This window comes from Panthera onca, chromosome A3 (assembly GCF_046562875.1).
Source record: "Panthera onca isolate mPanOnc1 chromosome A3, mPanOnc1 haplotype 2, whole genome shotgun sequence".
In the NCBI taxonomy this organism is placed as follows: domain Eukaryota; kingdom Metazoa; phylum Chordata; class Mammalia; order Carnivora; family Felidae; genus Panthera; species Panthera onca.
The window spans coordinates 90025298-90048924 of NC_138341.1; the positions used below are offsets into that span (position 1 = coordinate 90025298).

Consider the following 23627-nt stretch of genomic DNA (forward strand, 5'->3'; position numbering starts at 1 on the left):
CAAAGTAAATAGAAAACTTATGCTCAAATAACAACAACAAATTTGTATGGAAATGTTTATAGTGGCTCTATCCATAATCACCAAAAACTGGAAGTAACCAAGGTGTCCTTTAACAGGTAAATGGATAAAGAAACTGTGGAAAATTCATTCAATGGAATACTATTTAACAATTAAAAGGAATGAGCTACTGATATCTGCAACAACATGGATGATGAATCTTAGACTCATTTTGCAGAAGCCAACCCCAAAGCTTACATGTTATATGATTTCATTCATATGATATTTTGGTAAAAGAAAAACTGTAGGGATAGAAAACAGATCAATAGTTGCCAAAGATTGGGGAAGAGGGGAGCAGTCAACTGCCAAGAGGCCACATGGAGGAACTTTTAGGGTGATGTAACTGTTATGTATGGTACTGGAGTGGTAGATGTATAAGATACATTTGTTAATTTTGTAAAGCATGAGTTTTACTGTATGCAAATTAAAAAATAATCAACTAGCGGAGTGCCTGAGCAGGTGGCTCAGTTTGTTAAGTGTTCTACTCTTGATTTTGGCTCAGCTCATGATCTCATGATTTGTGAGTTTGAGCCCCACATCAGGCTCCCTGCTGATGATGCAGAGCCTGCTTGGGATTCTCTCCTTCTCCCTCTCTCTCCACCCCTCCTGTGCACTCTCTCTTTCTCTCAAAATTAATAGAATATAAACTTAAAAAAGAGAAATTAACTAGGATGTGGAGGAACCAACATGAAAAGCAGACTGTAACAGATGAATCTAACTGTATTGCAAATGTGTGATATAACCTCACTGAAGGGGATAAGGAAAAAAAAAAGATGGCCCAAGTAACTTTGAAAACTAGTATTTTGACTGGAAACTGTAAGTCCAAAGAACTGTACGTAAACACCATATTCTATCTTGTAAATTGTTTCTCACAAGTGTATGGGTTAATAATTCTGAAAGTAATTTACATCTATAATAGAGGTGACCAAATAAGTAAATAAGTAGTAGATAATAGGAGCCATATTTCTTACCATCAAAGAAAGAAGTTACAAAGAAGCAGGGTAAAATGCTAGTATGAAGCTTGTGGTGTTGGATTTAAGCTGGAGACATCAGTACAGACTCATGATCAATTTAATATGTAGACAGAGATAGATATATAGATGATAGATGATATATATAGAGAGATTTTGTAATTATGTGTTTATACATGGGTCAGTATATTTATATACATTTCCTAAAGCTATGCTATGGGTGCCAAGAAGCAGTGACATCCCCAGTAGCAACAAGCACACTTTCATCCAGATCTTGGTTTCTAAATACCATTCTCTAGTGAAACGACCCAGGGCTCCTTGGAAACATGACTGATACTAGGGCTGAGGCAGAGAAAGTATTAGCTGAGCCTGGAACATCTAAGGCATGTGAAAGAGACACAGAAGCCAATCTGAAAGAGCTCCAATGGCCAAAGCTGGGAAAATTTGAACAACAAAATAAATAAGCACCACTAGATTATAACTGAGAGTATAAAATAAATATACATGAGTCCACACTGATATAAATAAATGAATGAATAAAGAAATAACACATGTAGATCCTCCCCTCTCTAGGAGGTAGAACTTAATCCTCTCCTTCGTAAGTGTAGACCAAATTTAGTAACTTTCTTCCAAAGATCAGAGTATGGAAAGAGAAAATTTTAACTTTGGAGAGATCTGGCAGACACCATCTGAACCAAATAATCAAGATTAACATCACCAATAATGTTCAGGGAATGTCAGGTATCCCTTGATATGATCTAAGAGAAGTGCATTTCACCTCTGTGTATTTTTTTCCAAGACCAATAACACCAGTCAAAATCATTAGAAAACATCAAGCTGAGGGACATTCTATGAAATATCTGATCAGTGCTCCTCACAACTGTCAGGGTCATGAAAAACAGGGAAAGTCTGAGAAACTGTCACAGACTGGAAGAGACTGAGGAGACCTGATGACTAAATGCCATTTGAGATTCTGATTGGGATCTTGGAAGAGAAAAAGGACAACAGTGGAAATACTCCTGAAGTCCAAGTGAAGTGTGGAATTTAGCTAACAGTAGTGTCAGCAGCTAATCACCTGATTCCAATCTTTGAACCATGGTTGTGTGAGATCTTAACATTAAGGGAAATGGGTGAGAGGTATACGGGAAATCTGTATTATCTTTGCAACTATCCTATAAATTTAAAATTATCCTCAAATAATAAATTCTTATTAAAAGAAGAAAAGTAGAATTTACTGAAAGGGTCAGATATATTCAGAATGAGTTAAACTGGGCGTATGTGGATTGTCAACAGTTATCAAAGGGTAATGAAGCAACAACATCCACAAGTGAAAGTATTTTCTAAATGTACTGAGGTCAGCACTTAGCCATGACTCCCAGGGAATGTTCTAAGAACCTGAAAGTGGCAAAATTTTCCATTAAGGATAAAAGTACATTATAAAATAAAGTTCTCTGTTAAATCATGTGATTGCTATTGTTGTCATTGTTAATTGAAATAACCATGTAAAATGAATGTAAACTAACAACACCATAAAACAAATGCAGTATTCTGTGGCCATCTGTCAAAGCCCAGCCATCTGAGGGTGTGCTGACATTTCTCAACTCCCTATACCACACTAGAGTTCACAGATGACAATCTCATGATAGGCTATTTAAGAAAAATTAGGATGTCTATATCACAGACAAAAACTATGCATTTCCACTCCACATTAATTGAAACAATCATCAGAAACATAAAATCGACACTAGAATTCAATAAAATAATGAACCCTTACATTTACCAGGCTTTCTACAACATCCCTTCCCATCCCATCTCTCTGTTATGGGGGATATAAATGCATAAAAATCATGTCTGATTGTGGGAGCTTTCAATCTAGTTAGGACTCAAACAAGAAGGACCTACCAGAGGAACTTCAGATTGTGACACTTCAGACTTAAAGAACAGATCAGGACATGAGAATGAATGGCACAAAACAGAATAGGACTGTTTACTCAATGGGTGGGATAGACAGTGGGCACTGTGGGGGTCTTCTCAGAAGTGGCCAGTTTTGAGCACAACCTTGATGAATAGATAGACTTGAGTAGATAGAAAGGAGGGGAGGTATGTCAAAAACATAAAGGCAAGAGTGCAAAGAGCACTCTTAAGAGGCAGCTCATACATGGCTTTGTTGGAGCCAGGGGTTCATGGGGCAAGTGATAGGAGAAGTTGGAAAGGTGAACTAGGATGTCAGTGAAGGATTTTGGATGTGGGTCAGTGAATCTGGGTTCCACCACCTAGTGAAGATGGAATCATCAAAGGCCTTGAGGAAAGGAATACATGTTAAAGCAGGTTTGGGGAAAGATTAAGGTCATTCTATCATAACATAGAAGAGACATGAAAAGAGAAAAATTTGGAAGGCAGGGGCTGTAGGTTTCACATGATAAGACACATGTTATGAGTAGTCTTCGGAACTCTGGAGCCATGGATTTTCTCTCTCATGTCTCAAGGTGGTCACATTGGTCCCCCTGTGTCTTGAATCAGTAATGTTTCTTCTTTCTCTTGCATCCTTAGTCTCTCAAGATGTCAAGCATGCTCTGGAGACAAAGTGACTAGACATGATGAGAGATTATAGGATAAGACAAACTATGCAATAGGATTTTTCCAGCTTCAGTTACTGACCTATTGCTGTTTGTTTTTCTTTTAAACACAGACTATGGACAAGATGATATGCTTCTAAATGAGAGTACTGGAAGTTACCTCTGAGCCCCATCTCTGGTTAATTTTACACAATACTCAGTTTATAAGACAATTTCAATTGTTTCCTTAGTAAGTCATGGTGAGGAGAAAGCACTTAATGTCTCACTGAGGTATTGGCAACAATGCAATTTCACCTTCCACTTAAGCAAGATACTTTGGAGAGACTTCTGGTTTTCATTTCTCTTTGCCTCTAACTCCAAGTAGTTTGTAACTTCTTCTTATATTCCAGCCATATCTGCTCCTTTAGCCACTTTCCCAGCTAAAATATCAGGTCACTTCCTGCCTGTTTTTTCTAGCTGAGTTTAGAGCCGTCATCGTGAACCCACCATTTTCTGCTCTATCTTTGTTACTTGTCTTATCTGACCCCAGTCACCCAACCCTGGGTTGGGTCCTCCCATTTTTCTCTCACTTAATAGATCTTCTGATGTGTGTAGACTATTTCTTATGCTTAGAAAGTGGGTGGTGACGGTTACCACATTTAGAGAAGAAGACTCAGCACTACAGGTGGTTGGAGCTGTGCAGTTGGTCCAGGACAGTAGACAAAAGAAGGAGAGGGGCATGCTTAACAGCCTTCTTTAAACAATCTAAGGAAAATAATTTTAATGGCTGTGAGGCTTAAAATAGGATACCTGAATATTTTTATACAATTGTGGTGAAGATTGCTAGTTGACCCCAGTTATTCACTTTTTTTCTCCTTAGGGTTAAAGAATATTTACCTGGGCACATGGTCACTCTGATTAAAGATAATTATCTTCCCAGCAGGCTCCCCTGGGAACTTAGTATCATAAACTGGAATCTGTCAGGACCTTGGCTATGTATCCTGTAGCTAGAACACTTCTGCATGGTATGGCCTGCCACTGTGCCCTCTGCTGGCTGAGGAGGGTCCCCAGCACATCAGAAGGCCTCCAGCCTCACTCAGAGCAGGTCTGGAAAACCTCATAATCCAGAGCACGGCATGAGCTCCACTCACCAGTCTCCTCTGGTTGCCTTTCACTCTGTGTGGAGTTTGCCACTTGCAGGCAGTTGTAATTTTCACTCATCCTTGGTGCCCCCCTCCTTTTCCTACCTTGTTCCCCTAGAGCCTCACTTTTATCCTGCCTCTTCCCCATCAGTCATGTTGCCCCAGGTCCTCACATTCTTTAAAGTGAAGTCCCTACAAAACACAGGTGTAGACCTTCCTCATGCTAGATCACAGTGCAGCTCATTTAATCATTTTGATATATTGTTGTGCTGGTAAGACTTCCCCTTCTGCATCAGGGGTGAAGGATGGAGTTGAGGTGTGGAGAAGCATCATTAACAAAGGTCAAAGAGGGAGACAGTCCAGGTCCAGCATAGCCCACTCTATCCTTTAGCCAGCACAAACAACGTTTGCTGGATTCTAGGCATGGGGGTGAGGTAAAGAAAAAAGATAATCCTTGCTCACAGGAGATAAAAAATTAGCAGAAGAGAACATCAGTAGAGATTATCAAAGTAAAGAGTGATACAAGATTGGATAGAAGTGAATATGAGTGTCCTAGGATGACAGAGGAAAGGAAGCAAACACATGGTCGGAGGAGTTTCTGTGTTGAGAGCTGAAGCTGACTGACAGGTAACCAGGGGGTTTGCAAAGCTTTGGAAAAAAGACAGCCTGTGGTCTGTTTCATTTTCAGAGAACTAGGTGGCCCTGCTGACCTGAAGACTAGATGAGAATGGACTAGGGGTGGGGGCAGGGGGCTGGAAAAGTGGCAGGGCTAGGTCTAGAAGGAAGGATCTGTTAAATAATTTCAGCAGAAGACCTGGAAGGGCTTTAGGCAGAAAAGGGACAACACAGGCATACGTTTTGCAAAGCACATCTGGCTGCTGTACAGAGTTGACAAGTACAAAATGCAGACAGTGGTCTTTAGGGCTTTAGCAATCCTCAGGAGGCATCTGGAGGGCCTGACCCAAGGAGAAGGTGTGGCTGGGATTTGACTGTGTGTGTGTGTATATGTGTGTGTGTGTGTGTGTGTGTGAGAGAGAGAGAGAGAGAGAGAGAGAGAGAGAGAGAGAGAGAGGAGATACACAGAAATCTATAGGACTTGCAACTGAGACAATGTGAGGAGATGGAAGGGCTGTGACCTTCACCAACATGGGGAATCCACAAGAAGAAACATATCACAGGAGAAAAATAAATATTTCAGTTTGAGACTTGTTGACTGGTTGGATTTGAACTGCTTGTGGGATATGGAAGTGTAATATCCAGTTGGTAGTTTGATGTTTGGGGTTTTAAGAGAGAAAGAGAGTGAGGACCAGAGTGAGAGCAGGGTAGAAATACTAAGGACTACTATTCAATCATACTTAAGAGAGGACAGGGGGAAGCACCCAGAAACTAGGCAAAGAGAGCAGGGAGCCAAGTCTAGGACCTTACGAATGAAAATATTTAGGGATGAGGAAAGGAAGACCACAAGGGAGCATTGGGAAGGAATAGAGAAGCCAATGGACAAGTAGGATGGCTGTGTCAGGGGCCCAGAAGGCAGCTGGCTCGTGCCCTGAAGCCACAAAGATAAGAAATGAAGACGATCCTGTTGATGTGATGACTGGAAGGATAGTTGGGACATTGAGAGCACTGCAGGGAGGAGGGAGAAGGGGGATGCAGCCCCAGGTCTTAGCTCAGCAGCACCTGCTGGTCAGAGCATGTGCAAGTTCTGGGATCAGATTTTGGGACCTGGAAGCTATATGGATCCCAGCATGCTATTTAACCACTTAAGCTTTATTTCCCCTACTCTGTAAAATGACAATGTTTTAACTGTGTCCTGGGATCATTGTGAGAATTAAAATGAGGTTGTGCATAGAAAGAACCCAGCATAAAATGAGTAACTGTCGTTGCATAGGCCAAAGTCTTGGAGTCACCCTTTCTCTCTCACAACCCACCTCCAATCTGTAGGCACTTTCTGTCTGCTGGACCACCCCAAATACCACGTATTCTGTATCTGACCACTCCTCATCCCCTCCACCCTGGTCCAAGCCACCCTCAACTCTCAGCCTAATTACTGCCATCACTTCTTAACGGTCTCCTTACTTCAACCTTTGCTCTCACCCCTGCCCTTGCTCTAACCCAGTGACCAGAGTGATTTTAAGTCAGACCACAAGTTCCCTCTACTAAACAGTCTCAGAGTAGGAGCAAAGTCCTTACAAGGGGCAGCAAGGCCCTATACCTCTCACCTATCTCTCACTTCTTTCTTGCCTCACACACCACACTCCTCCCATACCACTCTTCCCAGCCACAAAGAAACTCACCCTGTAGACTCATCCTCTAGACTCAAGGCCTGGCCAGCTGTTCCCTGGGACTGCTGCCTGTTTCCCTCACTCCTTTCTGGCCTTCACTTAAAATGTCACTGTCTCTCTGACCTTCCCTGGCCAACTTCCTGCACTCCTTAGATCATCTCTTGTATATTTCAGTTAAGCTTTTAAGTTGTATTCTGGCATGTAAACTCCATGAGGGGCAGGGACTTTTTTTTCCCAATTCTCCCCACATGGTTACTGCTCCATGGGACTACGCCTGGCACTACTAGTACATGCTCAAGAAAGATTTCACTTGATATATGATGGAAAGACAGGAACCATTAGTTTTATGTCTTACAGTTTCCTCAACTACGAATTTGGAGTATTAACTACTACCTGGCCTGCCTCCTCGGGTTGTTCCCAGAAGAGGATGCTGGAGCAAGGACTTCGAACAGCCAAACCCCACAGCAAACACTTCGCTGAAGGTGAGCTGCGCCTGGAGGCGGTGGAGGAACCCCCACTCGCCGCACCCAAACCCGCCCACCCGCTTCGCCCCGCCCCGACGCCCGCACGCCCCGCCCATTCGGCCCCCACCCAGCCCCCGCCCGCTCCGCCTGCTCGGATGGGGCCCGCCGCGCCCGGCGCTAGGAGGCCTAGGGGGCGGTGCCTAGAGGCTGCGGGAACACGGCGTCGGGGCCTCCAGACACAAAGAGCTGCTGGCAGGACGCAGGGTGCATGCAGTGCGCGCGCCAGCGCCCTTGGCCCGCTCCACTGTGTCCCAAGCGCGGGGGAGACCAGAGGCACCCACTGCCCAGGTGAGCTTGGCTGGGGCGGGGCTGTGGGGCCCGCGCCTCCGCCGCTCGTGCGGCCCGCCCGGCTGCGAGCACCCTGGTTGGGGCCGCGGAGAGAAGCCAGCGTCTCGCGGGCTGCGCCCCAGGCAACGGGCTTGTGGGAACTAGCGGGGCCGGGGCCCTGCGACTCTGAGCGGGGCGAGGTCGTAGGGAGAACCCTACGGTACCCCTCCGCCCTCGCCTCAGCGCCCAGAACCGGCTCCTTCGCGGGGTCCGGGTCCTCCCTTCCCCTCTGGGTAAGGGGCCCCAGGTTGGGTAAGTCTGACATGCTAGCCTCCTTTTTCCGTCACTTTGGAGGGCTGGTGCAGGGGTCACTTTAAAAGAACGTATCCGCGGGAATCCCGCTGTTCCGCCAAACCTTTGAAAACTAGGTTCTACAGTCGTTTCCGTTCCTGCAGTTTGCGTGGTCCTCGGAACGAGTTTTGCAGCTATTTGGCCCCTCGGCTGAAGTGGACGCTAACCTTCTGGTGAGCAGCCCGGCATCGGGGAGAGGGCAGTGGCCCTCACTGATGATGCCGAGGTTAAACGGTGTAGCGAAAGCCGCGGCCGCAACTGCGGCGCTGACTTTTCCTTCCCCGACGCGCAGCTGCCGGGTGCCCTGGCCCCTGGAACGCCCACAGCGCCGCCGTGTCCCTCAGCCTCTCCCATCACCTGCAGAGCTCGAGGCCTGGTTCCTCTGAGCAGGCCACGTTCTCCACAGAACGATCTCCTGTAGATAAGATTGCATCCTTCTATATAGGAAGTTTTTAGGGTGTACCTTTCTTTTGTTGTATCGCGAGTTTGCGCTTGGGAAAACGGTTTGAAACACGCCATTGTCAGGGACTATAAAGTCTGTTGGAAATTTTATGTGTCCTACCAATTGTTTGGCAGGATCGTCCTTTTCCTCCCATTGGTGGGCTCAGTCACAAATCTCAGTAGGAGTCTGTCCAATCTCTTCTGGTGTTTCACACTCATAAATCATGCCCTGGAGACTTAGGCCAAGCCGTCCTACAGTGGGGGGTGGGAATGGGGTCCAAAGAAAGAACTGTGGAGCTGGAGGGCTTGGAGAGGGTCAAGTGTTGCTCAAGGTTTCACCGCCAGCACTGTCAATAGGTGGGAGGAATTATGGGTGACCATGAGTTTTTCTTAAAGGCCTTTACCACGTTTTCCACATTGGACTTCGAAATACTTTTCAAAGCAGAAAATTAAAAAAAAAAAGTTAAGTTAAAATTTGTTAAATAAGACGCTAAGCAGCCCCACAGTTTTATGAACTGTGTGCAAGAGTATGTATCCTAAAAGAAAAATGCTAAGGCAAAGAAGCAGTGTATCACTGTGCTTGCTGTGCCTTTTGTTTGGCTTACATACATATCATCTGTTGGTGGTTTAAACTGTTACAGATTGAACTAGCCTGTACTGGCAAATAGAAGTGGGTCTTCTGTGCTTACATATGTGTGTGTGTGTGTGTGTGTGTGTATCTATCTATATATATATAGATATATATATTTGTAATTCAGATTCAATAAAAAATAGAGGATAATCATTTTTGCAGAATGAGAAAATAACAAGCCTTCTCCGAAGAACCTGAACTTCATGTAACATTTAACACCATCATATTAGAAAAAGAACATATCACAAAGGAAAAGTTAGGGTTTCAACATTTTTTAAGTTGTGGACTTCATATAATCTTTGCTGGAAAACCGTTTTTCTTTAAGTCCTATTTATCTCTTTACATTGTGATTTGCAGGGCTGCTCAGAGGTGACTTAACTGACACAGTCATTTGCCAACAGTATGTTGAAATCCCTTAGTGTTAGTGTGTCTTTTGTTCTGCTCCTTAGTCCTTATGAACATTTGGTGGTGAAAAAGAGTAATAGTAGAGTTGCAAAATTCTAACTAAATATTCAAAGTATTCAGAGTATTCACCCTTTTATGGTGAGTGACTTTAAGTGCTGGTTGTGGAGGGTCATTTTGTGTGTGGGGGTGGAAGATGGAACATGTGGCATTTGAGATTTGGGCATGTGAGAGGAGAGATCCCTCTAACCATATTCTTTCTACCTTGGACACTTACCTTTGGATTTTACTATGAACAGGTCGCTGCTAGGTATCTCTCTCCCTCCCTGGCTCAAGAAAGGTCTATAATAAGGAGGCAAAAACAGTTTCCTGGCCTCACATTTTGAACTAGAAGTTTCAGAGGGGTAGTCAGGGGGAATTGTGTGGCTCCTGACTAGAAGGGGAACAGTGCCCTCTGACTTAGAAGGGCAACACTAAGGCCACATCCACTTTGCTCTTGATTCCATGGTCATTCTGTAACAGGTTGAGTGGCAGTGGCTGTGGCTGTAACTGAACTTTAGATTTGGGCTTAGCTCAGTCCTTGGCTTCAAGTACAAATTAAGAATTCAGGCTCAAGGCCAGATATTTGGTTAATCACAAGCAGGAGGCCAAAACTTTGGGTCAGACTCTACCTGGAGCTATTCGGAGGGCAGCAGTAGCAGAAGGCTTTCCATTCCCCATCCTTGGGTTAACCTTGAGCCTCCTGGTGAGACTTCTCCACTGAAGGATTCTAAATGTTGTATTTTGTTTGTTTTTGTGAACCCAGGAGTCTTTTGGGTGGCGTTTTGTGTTTTTAACATCTTGATGAAAGTTAGAGCATGCACCTGCTTCTGCCTAGTTGTACTCATCTGTTTCTCTGAACACTGGGTTCTCTGAACCCTCTTTAACCCTTCCTTAAACTTTAAGAGATAATGGCTTCTTGTTTCTCAAAGACGGGTACATAGTCTCCCTTGAGTTGGAATCTTTGGTTTCTCAAATAAACATCCTCCAGGTAATTCTAATACACTCAAGTTTGAGAGGCACTGGTATATACCAGCTTTTGTGCATTGACTTGCTTTGTATTTCATGAGAGGAAAGTAGCAGAACCTTTTATGATGTGACAGCGGCTCTTATAACCCAGTTATCTTATTTAGGGATCTTCTTTGTTTAATAAGTTAATATTTTGATATTGGAACTTCTCAAAGTGGTTGTTTATTGTTATTGTTAAAGATCTGAAGGAAAATCTCTCTTGATAATGTCTAGTTTTTTCACTGAAGTGAAAACTTTTACATTTGTGGATGCGTATCAATTGAGATGTTTTTAGGTACCAGTGATGGAAAACCCAACTCATGTGGATGGAACTGGAGGGTATTATGCTAAGTGAAATAAGTCAGTCAGAAAAAGATATCATGTTTTCACTCATATGTGGAATTTGAGAAACTTAACAGAAGACCATAGGGGAAGGGAAGGAAAAATAAGTTACAGAGAGGGAGGCAAATCATAAGAGACCCTTAAATACAGAGAACAAACCAAGGGTTGATCGGAGGGTAGGGGAGGATGAGCACTGGGTGTTGTAAGTGATGAATCATGGGAATCTACTCCCAAAGCCAAGATTACACTGTATACCCTGTATGTTAGCTAACTTGACAATAAATTAGTTAAAAAAAAAAAAAAAAAAAAAAAAAAAAGAAAGAAAGAAAAAGAAAAGAAAACCCAACTCAGTCTTGGCTTAAACAAGTAGGGAAGTCCTGGAAGGAAAGTATAGGACTTCAGGATGAGTTGTTCCAGTAGCTGAATCAGCAACTGGGGGCCTAGGTTGCTCCTCTTTCACACATGTTGGTGGTGGCTGTTTTACATCTGAAGGAAGAGGGAGGTTGGTTTCTGTGTCTCTTCAAGAATAAGGAGTAACACATTCAGTAGCCTTCTGGACCATGGAACCAGTCATCAGCTGTAAGGGGGCTCACCTTGGTCTGTGACAGGCCTCATACTTCCCTGTTGCTACTCCAAGGAGGCAGGGTGCATGGGAGCTGTGGGAGGGCATTCTGTGGGTACCTAATCACTGGAGAGCTAGTGTAACTCACTGCACAGGTAGAGTATGTCCTCTGGGCCCTCTGCATGGCTTGTGCATTGGTCATGCTGATGTCAGAAATGGATCGCTGGTCTCTTGGTGATTTGATTTTAAATTGAGCTCTTATTGTGTGCCAGGCTCTGTTGTCTGCTTTTGGTAAATTCTTCCGTGTAGTGCTCACAGCAGTCTGCTGAGCTGGGACATGCTCTTGTCCCCATCTAGAAGACAGAGGCTTGCTACCTGCTATGTTCAGAATCACATGGCATTGAAGGGTGCACAGGGATCTAGACAGGTTCTCTGCAGATTCCATGCCTTCTAGCCTGTGAGATTTCCACCATATGTCACTGCCTAAGCAGCGAGATCATTCTGTACATGAAAAAGAAAGTCAGGAGTTTTCAGTGCTGATAAAAAACTGACTTCCACAGTCTGTCTAGATATGTGAGGTGAGGGGGAGGTAAGGGAATTAGCAAGTCAAATTCCATTTGTAAGCAAGAGTTGTGCTTTGCATTGGTGGGCACCATGTGTGTGCATGCTCATGGAAATAAATTTAAAAAGATGAGTCTGATGTTAGGATTGGGAGTGTAGCCACCGTGTGGTCCTGCCAGGGCAACTTCCTAGGAGTGCCGTTCACACCAGGGGCCTGTGGAGTCTCCTTCAGGGTCACAGATGGCATAAAGCCATAAACACAAGAACCAACATGAAGTAATATAATGAAGCATTCACTGATTTAGAGTTTAATTTAAGGGCACAGGAATTTTGTAAATAGTTATACATTACTTAAAAATCAAAAGGGTAGTCTGCTCTGTTAGACTTTAACAACAGGTTGCCACAGCCCAGGGAGAGCTCAAGGTATCCAGAATGTATTTACCTGCCCTGGCTATACACAGGTGGCCTGAGGAGGGAGGGGTTAGGACTGCCAGTGCATGTGGACTCCAGGCTTCTGGCTGTGTTCATGAACATGGACAAAAGTGGGCAAGAGTAGGCAGCACCACCAGGTCCTCGGCTGGGGAGAAACTACAGAACAGAAGAGCCTCCTCCTGACATAGTCAGGGTATGCATGTCCCCATGTGGATGGGGAATAAAACTGAGAGCTCATTGTCCCCGTGATAACAGGGAGGGTAGTACCTTCTGCCTGAAGGAAGCTGATTCCTAAGGGCCAGCTGCAGCTCAGCCAGTTAGCTCCTTGGGTTCAGGTGACTGCTTTTGTGGTCAGACTTTAGTGCGGTCACCACTCCCCAAGGACCTAAACGAAGGGAAGTAATGGTGAGTTTGCCTCTTGACTTGGCTAGAAACATAGATGCCCAATTTCTAAACTCCACGATCTACATTAGTGGCCTGCTCATAAGAACCGAAGTGCCAGTAGCACTTCTCAGAAAACTGCTTCAAACAGGATGTTTGCAGGGGTCCTTCCTAATTCAAATTTAGCCAGTCCTGCTTTGTAGCAAAAGTGTGGCTTTAAAATTAAGCAGTTCTTGGGGCGCCTGGGTGGCCCAGTTGGTTAAGCGGCCGACTTCGGCTCAGGTCACAATCTCACAGTCCGTGAGTTTGAGACCCGCGTCGGGCTCTGTGCTGACAGCTAGGAGCCTGGAGCCTGTTTCAGATTCTGTGTCTCCCTCTCTCTGACCCTCCCCCGTTCATGCTCTGTCTCTCTCTCTGTCTCAAAAATAAATAAACATTAAAAAAAAAAATTAAAAAAAATAAATAAATTAAGCAGTTCTTGACACATTTTAAATTATTTTTGAATTTTTATTATTTCAACTTGTACACATAAAGACTTTGATGTAGATTTTATTAAAATTCTCATAATTCAAATTCTTTTTTTTTTTAATGTTTATTTATTTATTTTGGGAGAGAGGGAGAGCGAGAGCATGCACATGACCTCAGGAACCCTGAGATCATGACCTGAGCCGAAATCAAGAGTTGGATACTCAACCAACTGAGCCACCCAGGCGCCGCATTATGAATCAACTTCTTATAAAAGGTAGCTGGCCTGCTTTGGATGCTGTCCTAGCTAAGTGATGAAAATTAAAGATAACCTGTAAAGAGACAGTGTGTGCCTCCTGATGAGAGGTACTGAGAAGGATGCTACCTCGCCCACCTCACCCTGGGGGTATTCCCGCCATAACCTGAGTCTCTGTGTGGAGACATCAGACAAACTCCATTTGTGTGATGTTCTACAGAGTAAATAACTGACTTCTATAGTCTTTAGTTATTTTAAGGTAAAAAAAAAACATAAAGACTGAGGAACCATACTAGTTGAAAGAGGACTAAAAGGACCTGACACCTGTGTACACTACTTGATTGGAGTCAGGAAGTGGGCAGGAGAGCTGTAAAGGACATTATTGGGACAATAGACAAAATTTAAATGTTAGTGATGTGATACGTTTCCTGAATTTGATCATTGTACTTATCACTATGTCCTTCAGTTTAGTAAGTGCAGTATGAAATAATCTGAGGAAGGAGAGACAGAGTTGGAGAGAGCAAATGATACAGTGGGTGTGATAAATGGGGCAAAGTGAAAACAGTTTATCGGTGAAGCTCCAGGCATAAAGGGTATTTGGGAATTGTATGTACTGTTCTTGTTATTTTTCTATAAAGTTGATATTATATCAGAATAGAAAGGTACAAAAACAGATGTCTACCCTGTATATACTGCAATCTAAATACCTCACTTTAATTTTTCATGTTACAATGTCTCTGAATTTGGGATGCCTTTTGAAGTCAACACTGTCTTAGCATTGTGTCAGATTGGATAGCAGTTTTTCTTTTTTAGTCATTGGTCTTAGAATCAGTGGCATCTTGGATTTGATGAACTGTGGTATTTTCTCTGGCTTTATTGTCTGAAGAGGTGGGAAAAAGAAGACAGTCCTTCTAGTGGTTTCGTGTGACAGCTTTCCATTCCCTCATGCTTCACACTAGGCCAGACATCCAGGTGCCTTTGCTCATTTCCCCTCCACGCCTCATTGATATTTCAAACTCAACACATTCCAGGCTGAATGTCTGTCTTCACCTCTACCACTTTAAACTGCTCTTCCTTTGTTTCCTGTTTCAGGGAGCAGAAACATAATTTTGAGACAGTGATGGCCCTGGAATGACCCCGTGGGAAGAGCATAGGGAACTGTTCCCTTTGCATGAGTGAGATAGGTTGATGTGAGGCCCTTACCTAGTCTTACCTCAGGATGGATACTAGTTTTAGTGCTGCCCATTTCTTGAAGTGTCTTTGGGCTCCAAATGTCTGTGCCTTATTTTCCCCATTTTTTTTTTTTTTAAGTGAGAATGGCTTTCCCAAGTCTGCTAAGATAATAGACAAGGCAACTTAAAGTACCATAAAACTCCAAAATTCTGTGACTTAAAATGAGAGAGCTTTTTTTTTTTTTTTTTCCACGTTTTTTTATTTATTTTTGGGACAGAGAGAGACAGAGCATGAACGGGGGAGGGGCAGAGAGAGAGGGAGACACAGAATCAGAAACAGGCTCCAGGCTCCGAGCCATCAGCCCAGAGCCTGACGTGGGGCTCGAACTCACAGACCGCGAGATCGTGACCTGGCTGAAGTCGGACGCTTAACCGACTGCGCCACCCAGGCGCCCCAAAATGAGAGAGCTTTTTGATAAGACTTTTATACTAGAATCATTCAAATAGCTGATTCCTGTTAAGCAGATGACCCTGAGCTCATGTGTCAGTGAAGGCCAGGCTTGTGGCTGGGCTCCTGCTTCTTGACTCCTAGCACTTGCTCCCGGATTTCTTTCCTGTTCTGGGTCCAGTTCTGGGGGGAGACAGGGTGGGATTGATTTTTACACTTGGTGCTCACAGAGACCACCAGGCACAGGCACGTTTCATAGAACTTGTAGTGGCCTGGTGCTCCCAAGCTCCTCTCTGCACTGGGGCCACTGGTCCCTGCAGTGTTGGAAACCTCCGTGTCAGTACATCAAGTTTCATTAGCTCTTGAGCCCCATGTGTGTCAGACTTGGAAATGGTTCCATCCCAAGGCTGGCTGGTTGCATCAGCCCAGGATTATAACATTTTATTTTAGTTTATTTTGTTTGGCATGAACTTCAAGCAACTGGAATAGCAAAATAACGGTGATTTCTCCATGACCTGGTTTCTTGGACTGCTGTGTTTCATCTTCATTAAAGATGAGTTTCTTAGCAATTCTGAATCTGCTTTTATGGTCACTGAGTTCTTGATATTGACACTGACCTTCACAGCAGGCTGATTTCTTGGAAGTAGAAACCAAAAATATTCAATCCACTGTCAGATTCTGTGGACTTTTAAATATGTGTAAAGAACAGAGAGGATCAACATGTGCCTTTAGCTCTTAATTGCATGCTGGAATTTCAGATGTGAAAGTTAGGACAATAATGAGTTGGGGGACTGTTATGGTTTTCGAAATAAATGTTATCAGCTGTGTTATTTTATTCTCTTTTTTTTGTTTGTTTATTTTGAGAAAAAGCAAGAGAAATGCACATGCGTATTCATGGGAGGGATGGAGAGAGAAGAATCTTAAGCAGGCTCCACACTCATTGTGGAGCCTGACACTGGGCTCAATCTCACGAACCCTGAGATCATGACCTGAGCTGAAATCAAGAGTTGGATACTTAACCGACTGAGCCATTCAGGCACCCCTCTCTTATTTTCTATTTAGCCAACATGAAACAAAGGTTATACCCTGGTTCTGGTGAAGAGAAGGTGTCTCACTGTTTCATAGCAGATGAATAAAAATGAATTGGGACATGGAATGTTTGGTTGAAGTATTGCTTTGTAATTTGGGGGACTATTCAAGTTAATGTTCTTTCCTTGTAATTAGGTTTAGTAATATAAAATTTTTGTATAACATTAGGACTTTCTGGTTTGGTTTAGAGCTGGAGGAGACATTTCCCCAAATATTCTGGACATGGAAAAACTTTCTTTTAAATATTAAAATTATTTTGTGTGTTTGGATATTATTAATAGGCATGAGGCAAAATGTAAAGGTTGGTAGTTCTAACTGGTGTTAGACCTCAGTGTGTGTTCAGTTACCAGCTCTGTGACTTTGGACAAATTACTTCACCTCTCTGTGCCTAGATATCATCACCTTTAATATGGGGATGACAATGGTGCCTCCCTCCCAAGGCTAAAAATTCCCAGGTGCTTAGGAATGTGCCCATTATGTGGTGAACTCAAGAAATACTAGTTTTCTATTATCAAAAGATTATGTAGCAAAAGTGAGGACCCTACTGAGGGGTCAGAAGTAGAGACCTCTTTCCAATGGCTCTGTGCAAAGAGTAGACACCAGGACTTTCACACCTGGAAGTAGAGTGTTAGGAAAATCTCCTAGTGCCCTTTTTTATTTTTATTTTTTTCCCTCAACCTTTAAGGTCACTTGACCGAAATAAAAATAAATAGCAACAATTGTCTCAAAAAAAGAGACATCATAATGGCAAAATGTGCACACACTTCAAAAAATAATAAATTAGGTACTTAAAGGAAATGCATGCATTAACCAAGACCTTATTACTCTCCAGGTTCTGTATGCAGTGTATGTTTTGCGGAGTTGAAACATGAATGTGTGCTAGACTTCTGCTTTGTTCTGCTAATTTCAGCAATCCTCCCCACCCCACCCCCAACCCCCCATCACTGGTGTCTGCAATCTAACACATGCTTTTTTTTTTTCAATATATGAAATTTATTGTCAAATTGGTTTCCATACAACACCCAGTGCTCATCCCAAAAGGTGCCCTCCTCAATACCCATCACTCACCCTCCCCTCCCTCCCACCCCCCATCAACCCTCAGTTTGTTCTCAGTTTTTAAGAGTCTCTTATGCTTTGGCTCTCTCCCACTCTAACCTCCTTTTTTTTTTTTCCTTCCCCTCCCCCATGGGTTTCTGTTAAGTTTCTCAGGATCCACATAAGAGTAAAACCATATGGTATCTGTCTTTCTCTGTATGGCTTATTTCACTTAGCATCACACTCTCCAGTTCCATCCACGTTGCTACAAAGGGCCATATTTCATTCTTTCTCATTGCCACGTAGTACTCCATTGTGTATATAAACCACAATTTCTTTATCCATTCATCAGTTGATGGACATGTAGGCTCTTTCCATAATTTGGCTATTGTTGAGAGTGCTGCTATAAACATTGGGGTACAAGTGCCCCTATGCATCAGTACTCCTGTATCCCTTGGGTAAATTCCTAGCAGTGCTATTGCTGGGTCATAGGGTAGGTCTATTTTTAATTTTCTGAGGAACCTCCACACTGTTTTCCAGAGTGGCTTCACCAATTTGCATTCCCATCAAGAGTGCAAGAGGGTATCCGTTTCTCCACATCCTCTCCAGCATCTATAGTCTCCTGATTTGTTCATTTTGGCCACTCTGACTGGCGTGAGGTGATATCTGAGTGTGGTTTTGGTTTGTATTTCCCTGATGAGGAGTGACATTGAGCATCTTTTCATGTGCCTGTTGGCCATCCGGATGTCTTCTTTAGAGAAGTAACACATGCTTGATTGGGATGTCATCACTGCAATAATTTCAGGGTGTTTTTTAAATTTTATTTTTTATTGTTTAAAATTTACATCCAAATTAATTAGCATATAGTGCAACAATGATTTCAGGAGTAGATTCCTTAGTGCCCCTTACCCATTTAGCCCATCCCCCCTCCCACAACCCTTCCAGTAACCCTCAGTTTGTTCTCCATATTTATGAGTCTTTTGTTTTGTCCCCCTCCCTGTTTTTATATTGTTTTTGTTTCCTTTCCTTTATGTTCATCTGTTTTGTCTCTTAAAGCCCTCATATGAGTGAAGTCATATGATTTTTGTCTTTCTCTGACTAATTTCACTTAGCATAATACCCTCTAGTTCCATCCACATAGTTGCAAATGGCAAGATTTCATTCTTTTTGATTCCCAAGTAATACTCCATTGTATATATATACCACATCTGCTTTATCCATTCATCCATCGATGGACATTGGGCTCTTTCCATACTTGGGCTATTGTTGGTAGTACTGCTTCAGGATGTTTTTAATGGACAAGTGTTTGTGTGTTGATGGAGTTCCCAAGCTTGTCTGTTGATATATTCCATGGTGTGCTGAGGTGTTTCCCTTTTGTTAGGCTTTTGATTTTGTTCTGAGCATTTAGAGACTTATAAGTAGCATTCTATGAAGAATTTCAGTCTTCCTGTTTTCTTCTCTGTGCATATAAAATGTGTGCACCTCCCTTCATTCTCAAAACCGGCCAATGATTACCACTGTCTAGTCACATTGCTGGTTGGGATGAGTGTGCAATGGGATCTCTGAGCAGAACTTCCTTACTGGCTCCTCAGTGCAGGGAGAGCAGGGGAGAGGTGGTGCCAGAGAGTCAGGCCTTGACAGCAGTGTGCCAGACACATGGAATCCTGTCACGTGCCCCCTGGTGTGAAAAACTCTTAAATTGTTTTAATTTGGGTTTCTGTGCGTATTAAACGTTTGCTTATTTTTTTTAAATGAAAAGCAAGATTCTGCTCTTAGGTCATCAGCTTCCTTCCCTGGGTCTCTTGAGGACATTGTTCTTGCTGGAGTGAGAATGCTGAAGCAAGCAGCAGCATGTGCCTTCTGCTGACCTCCCAGTCTGTCCTTGCTAATAATGCATGAACATGGTGCTTTCACAGTAACATGCAAGTAACATCCGCTATCTCAGGTTCTCAGACATTTTAGAAAAAAAAAAAAGAGTGTTCATGTGAATTCTCTTCTGGAATTTCTAGCATTTGGTGGAGAATCAGATGCTCCACCTGGCTAACTGATAAAGCTCTGAGTGGTTCTGTGGCTAGTGATAACATTTCTCAAATGATAAAGGTGTGAGCTCACATTCCCGGATGTGAGTTGCCCAACAACATTCAGGAAACAGTCTGCTCGGCAAGCCTCCCTGCTTGCTCTAGTGCCAAGCACTCACCTTTTACTTCAAAGAGAAATCTAGGTTACTAGTCCTCGGTGCCTGTTTATCTCTCTTGAGATCTGTCTGCACCCACATCTCCCCTCTTCTTCTGGTGGCCTCCCAGGAGGAGGTGACTCACCTACCTCCATTTGGTGGAGGTGTAAGCTGCTGCTGTGGGATGGGAGGGAGATTCCAGCTTCTCACACCAGCATTCCACACTGTTGCTGCTCAGATGGGAGTGAGGTTGAGACCCTTTGAGAAGTGAATGACCCCAGGCCCTCAAAGGTAACCTGAAATTATTTTGTTCAATAAAACTAGGTATAAATGCCCTAGAATTTATAAGTCTGCAGCAGAATAAGTAACTGAAATTCAATACATGTTTTATTCTGTTTTTTCCATTCTAAGACAGCAGCCCAACCTTGGTGTTCCCTTGCCTTCAGAGAGGTTTCTGTTACAGGGCTAAAGGTGGAAGTTTCTGGAAAATGACCTCCCTCCCTTTTTAAAAAAAAATGCATATGCTAAAATTGACGCGTGTGTTTGTGTGTGTGTGTGTGTGTGTGTGTGTGTGTACAGTTCTGAGACTTTGAACACACATATAGATTTGTAATTGTAACAACAGTAAGAATACAGAATAGTTGCATTATCCAAAAAATACTCTTGCTGCCCAGTTGTAAGTCCTAACTCCTGCCTACCTGTTTGCTGACCTTGTAATTTTACCTTCTCCAGAATGTAATATCAATGGACTCTTCCTTCTCTCAGTATTTATCTGTGTTGTTGTTTGTATTAACAATTTCTTCCTTTTATTGATGAGTAGCATTCCAGGTGAGGATGGATGTCAATCCATTAAACAGTTGGAGGACATTAGGGTAGTTTCCAGTTTTTGACAGTTGTGAATGCAGCTGCTACAGGCATTTGTATACAGAATTGTGTGAATGTGTTTTCACTTTTCCTAGGGTAAATAATAGTGTGCGGGGTTGCTGAGTATTTGTTTAATTTGGAACTGCTTTTTTTCCAGAGTGATTTTGCCATTTTGCATTTCCAGCAGTACTGTATGAGAATTTAATTTGTTTTCCTTGCCAGTTCTTGGTATTGGAATTTCTTAAAAATTTTAATGTCAGCTATCCTAATAGACATGTAGTGGTATCTCATTACAGTTTTAATATTCATTTCCTTATTGGTGAATGATGGTGAACATCTTTTCATAAGCTTATTTCCATTTGTGTATTTTCTTTGGAAGTGTGGTCAGTTCTAGTGTTGTGCAAGGTTTTTTTTTTAAATTGGGTTTTATATTTTATTTTATTTTATTTTATTATTTTATTATTTATTTTTTATATTTCCAGTCAATTTTAGTAAATGGGGGTACTGCATCACATGCTATTATACCAGTCCAGGGTGAGAATTTTCTAATAAGCCTTTTCTAATAATAAAACTGCTTCCTTTGGTATCATCCTAAGTTGTACCCTGAATTGAGGGAAGGGAGGTTGGATGGGCCCTAGAGTTCCTGAGGGAAATCGAAATTGACATGTTCCCTTTTTGTAAGGAGATGGGACAGGAAGAGCAAGTTCTAGCTCCCAAAGAAAGGACTAACAGGCAATATAAATATGTTGTTTCATCCTTATGAGGACTGCCTGCCTTTAAAAAGGAACTACATTCTTAACCCACAACTGTTTTTCACCATGACAGTGGCTCCCATTATTTCTTGCAGCAGAGAGCTCTGGGCTCCTCCTAGAGCCTCCATCTTCCCTCTGTCACCAGTGGTAGTGAGCCAGGGCTCGGCTGGCCTCAGCCATCTTGTGCATGTCATGCTGCTTCTTTTTTTTTTTTTTTTTTTTTTTTTAATTTTTTTTTTTCAACTTTTTATTTATTTTTGGGACAGAGAGAGACATAGCATGAACGGGGGAGGGGCAGAGAGAGAGGGAGACACAGAATCGGAAACAGGCTCCAGGCTCCGAGCCATCAGCCCAGAGCCTGACGCGGGGCTCGAACTCACGGACCGCGAGATCGTGACCTGGCTGAAGTCGGACGCTTAACCGACTGCGCCACCCAGGCGCCCCGTCATGCTTCTTCTTGATCACAGGGTCCTGGTTGTGAAAAGCTTCCAGCAGCTCATGTGACAACTTCTCTGGCATCAGCATCTGCCAGTGCTGCTCCTCCCTGCACTCAGGAATCATCTACTTCGTGGCCAGGAAGCAACGACACCTGTCGGCTACTAGCAAAGGGACCTAGTAGAAATGGCCACCTCTGAGGATGGATACCAGCTCAATCACCAGCCAATCCAGGCTCAGTTTTTTCAGTGCTTGGTGGAAGATGGCATAAGGGTTATGTTTGATGGTTGCCGGTTCCTCTGCAGAAGCAGCATGGTACTTCTCAAACTGCTTCCTTTTCACAGTTTCCAGAGTGTGCATCATGAGGGGTCTGGCCAGTACTTCGTTTCCGCCTTTCATCATCATGTTGGTGAATTTACGGATCATTGGGTCTTCCTACACAGAGCTTGTTTTTGTTGCTGGGTCAGCTTTGATACATGTTGATCTGTGGATCCCTGTATTCAGGACCAGAGTGGCTTCACCTCACTTGGGTTAGCGCTGGAAGCCCCAGGATGCACTCCATATGTGCAACTCCAGGACCACCCTCACACAGACTTCACCTGGGGGGACAACCATCTTGGCTGGCCACAAGGGCCCCAAGAAGGCTGCCCTTGGCATGCGTTGGGAGACGGGGAAAAGGCTCCCCAGGACCCTAAATCTGCATGTCCCCCATTAATCTGGGTATTAAAAGTCTCTCATTCCAGAGTTGAAAGGGAAGAGTCAAAAGGAAACATTCGGTGTCTCATTATCCATTCCAGGGCTCTCAGCCACCATGCAGGCCTTGTCTCTAACTGTTCAGTTTTTAATAGCTCTTTATATATCATCTATGCAGACTTTTTGTGGGATATGTGGTTGGCAACGATTTCCTCACAGTTTGTGGCTTGTCTTTTCATTCTCTGTGCAGTGCCTTTGATACAGCAAAAAGTTTTAATTTTGTTGAAATCCAATTTATCGATGTATCTTGTATAGATTTTACTTTTAGTGTCTTATTTAAAAAGTCACCTCACTCCAGGCATAAAGATATCCTGCTGTGTTTTCTTCCAAAAGTGCTATCCTTTTACATTTTATGTTTAGAGTGGTGATAAATTTTGAGTTAAGTTTGGTACTAGGTATAAGGTTTATGCTGAGGTTTTTTTTTCCTCTTTGCATGTGGATGTTTGAGTGTTCCAGTACCATTTGTTGCAGAGACTATTCTTACTCTATTGAATTCTTTTGCAAGTTTGTCAAAGATCAAATGGCTGTATTTGTGAATCTGATAGTGGATTCTTTGGATTCTCTTCCACTGACGATATGTATTTGTTTATCCATTCACCAAACCACACTGCCTTGATATGAGAGCTTTAAACCAAGTCTTAGAAGTAGGTAATATGAATCCTCCAGCTTCATTCTTTTTTTGTTGAAATACTCTTGGGTATTCTAGTTCCTTTGCCTTTCTGTATGTGTTTTATTAAAAAAAATTTTTTTTAACGTTTATTCATTTTTGAGAGAAGAGAGTGACAGAGCACAAGCAGGGGTGGGGCATAGAGAGAGGGAGACAAGAATCCAAAGCAGGCTTCAGGCTCTGAGCTGTCAGCACAGAGCCCAATGCAGGGCTCGATCTCATGACCTGATTGAGATCATGACCTGAGCCGAAGTCAGATGCTTAACAGACTGAGCCACAAAGGTGCCCCTGCCTTTCTGTATGCATTTTAAAACTCACTTGTCTATATCAATTCTGCTGAGATTTCTGTTGGAATTAGGTTAAATCTGTGGCTCAGTTTGAGGAGAATTGACAATTATATTGAGTTTTCTAATTCATAAAAACAGTATGTGTCTCCATTTATTTAGATTTTCTTTGATTTCTTTCATTTACGTTTTGTAGTTTTCAGCATGCAAATCTGCAGATTTTGTTAGGATTATATTTAAGTAGCCACTTTTTTTGCAGAAAAATAAATAATATTGTTTTATAAAT

General features: G+C 42.9%; 1 protein-coding gene and 1 pseudogene across 3 annotated transcripts in view; one reads left to right on the forward strand and one right to left on the reverse strand.

Annotated features, from left to right (window-relative positions):
* The first annotated feature begins 7626 nt into the window (after positions 1–7626).
* The window catches only part of NINL (ninein like), a 175430-nt gene continuing 159429 nt past the window's right edge, over positions 7627–23627 (forward strand). For all 3 annotated transcript variants that reach the window (XM_060610471.3, XM_060610472.3, XM_060610473.3), the window contains exon 1: positions 7627–7819. In XM_060610471.3, the coding sequence (XP_060466454.3) occupies positions 7627–7819 (193 nt within the window). The remainder of the gene's footprint in view (positions 7820–23627) is intronic.
* On the reverse strand, positions 8223–22199 carry LOC132674654 (small ribosomal subunit protein uS7m pseudogene; annotated as a pseudogene).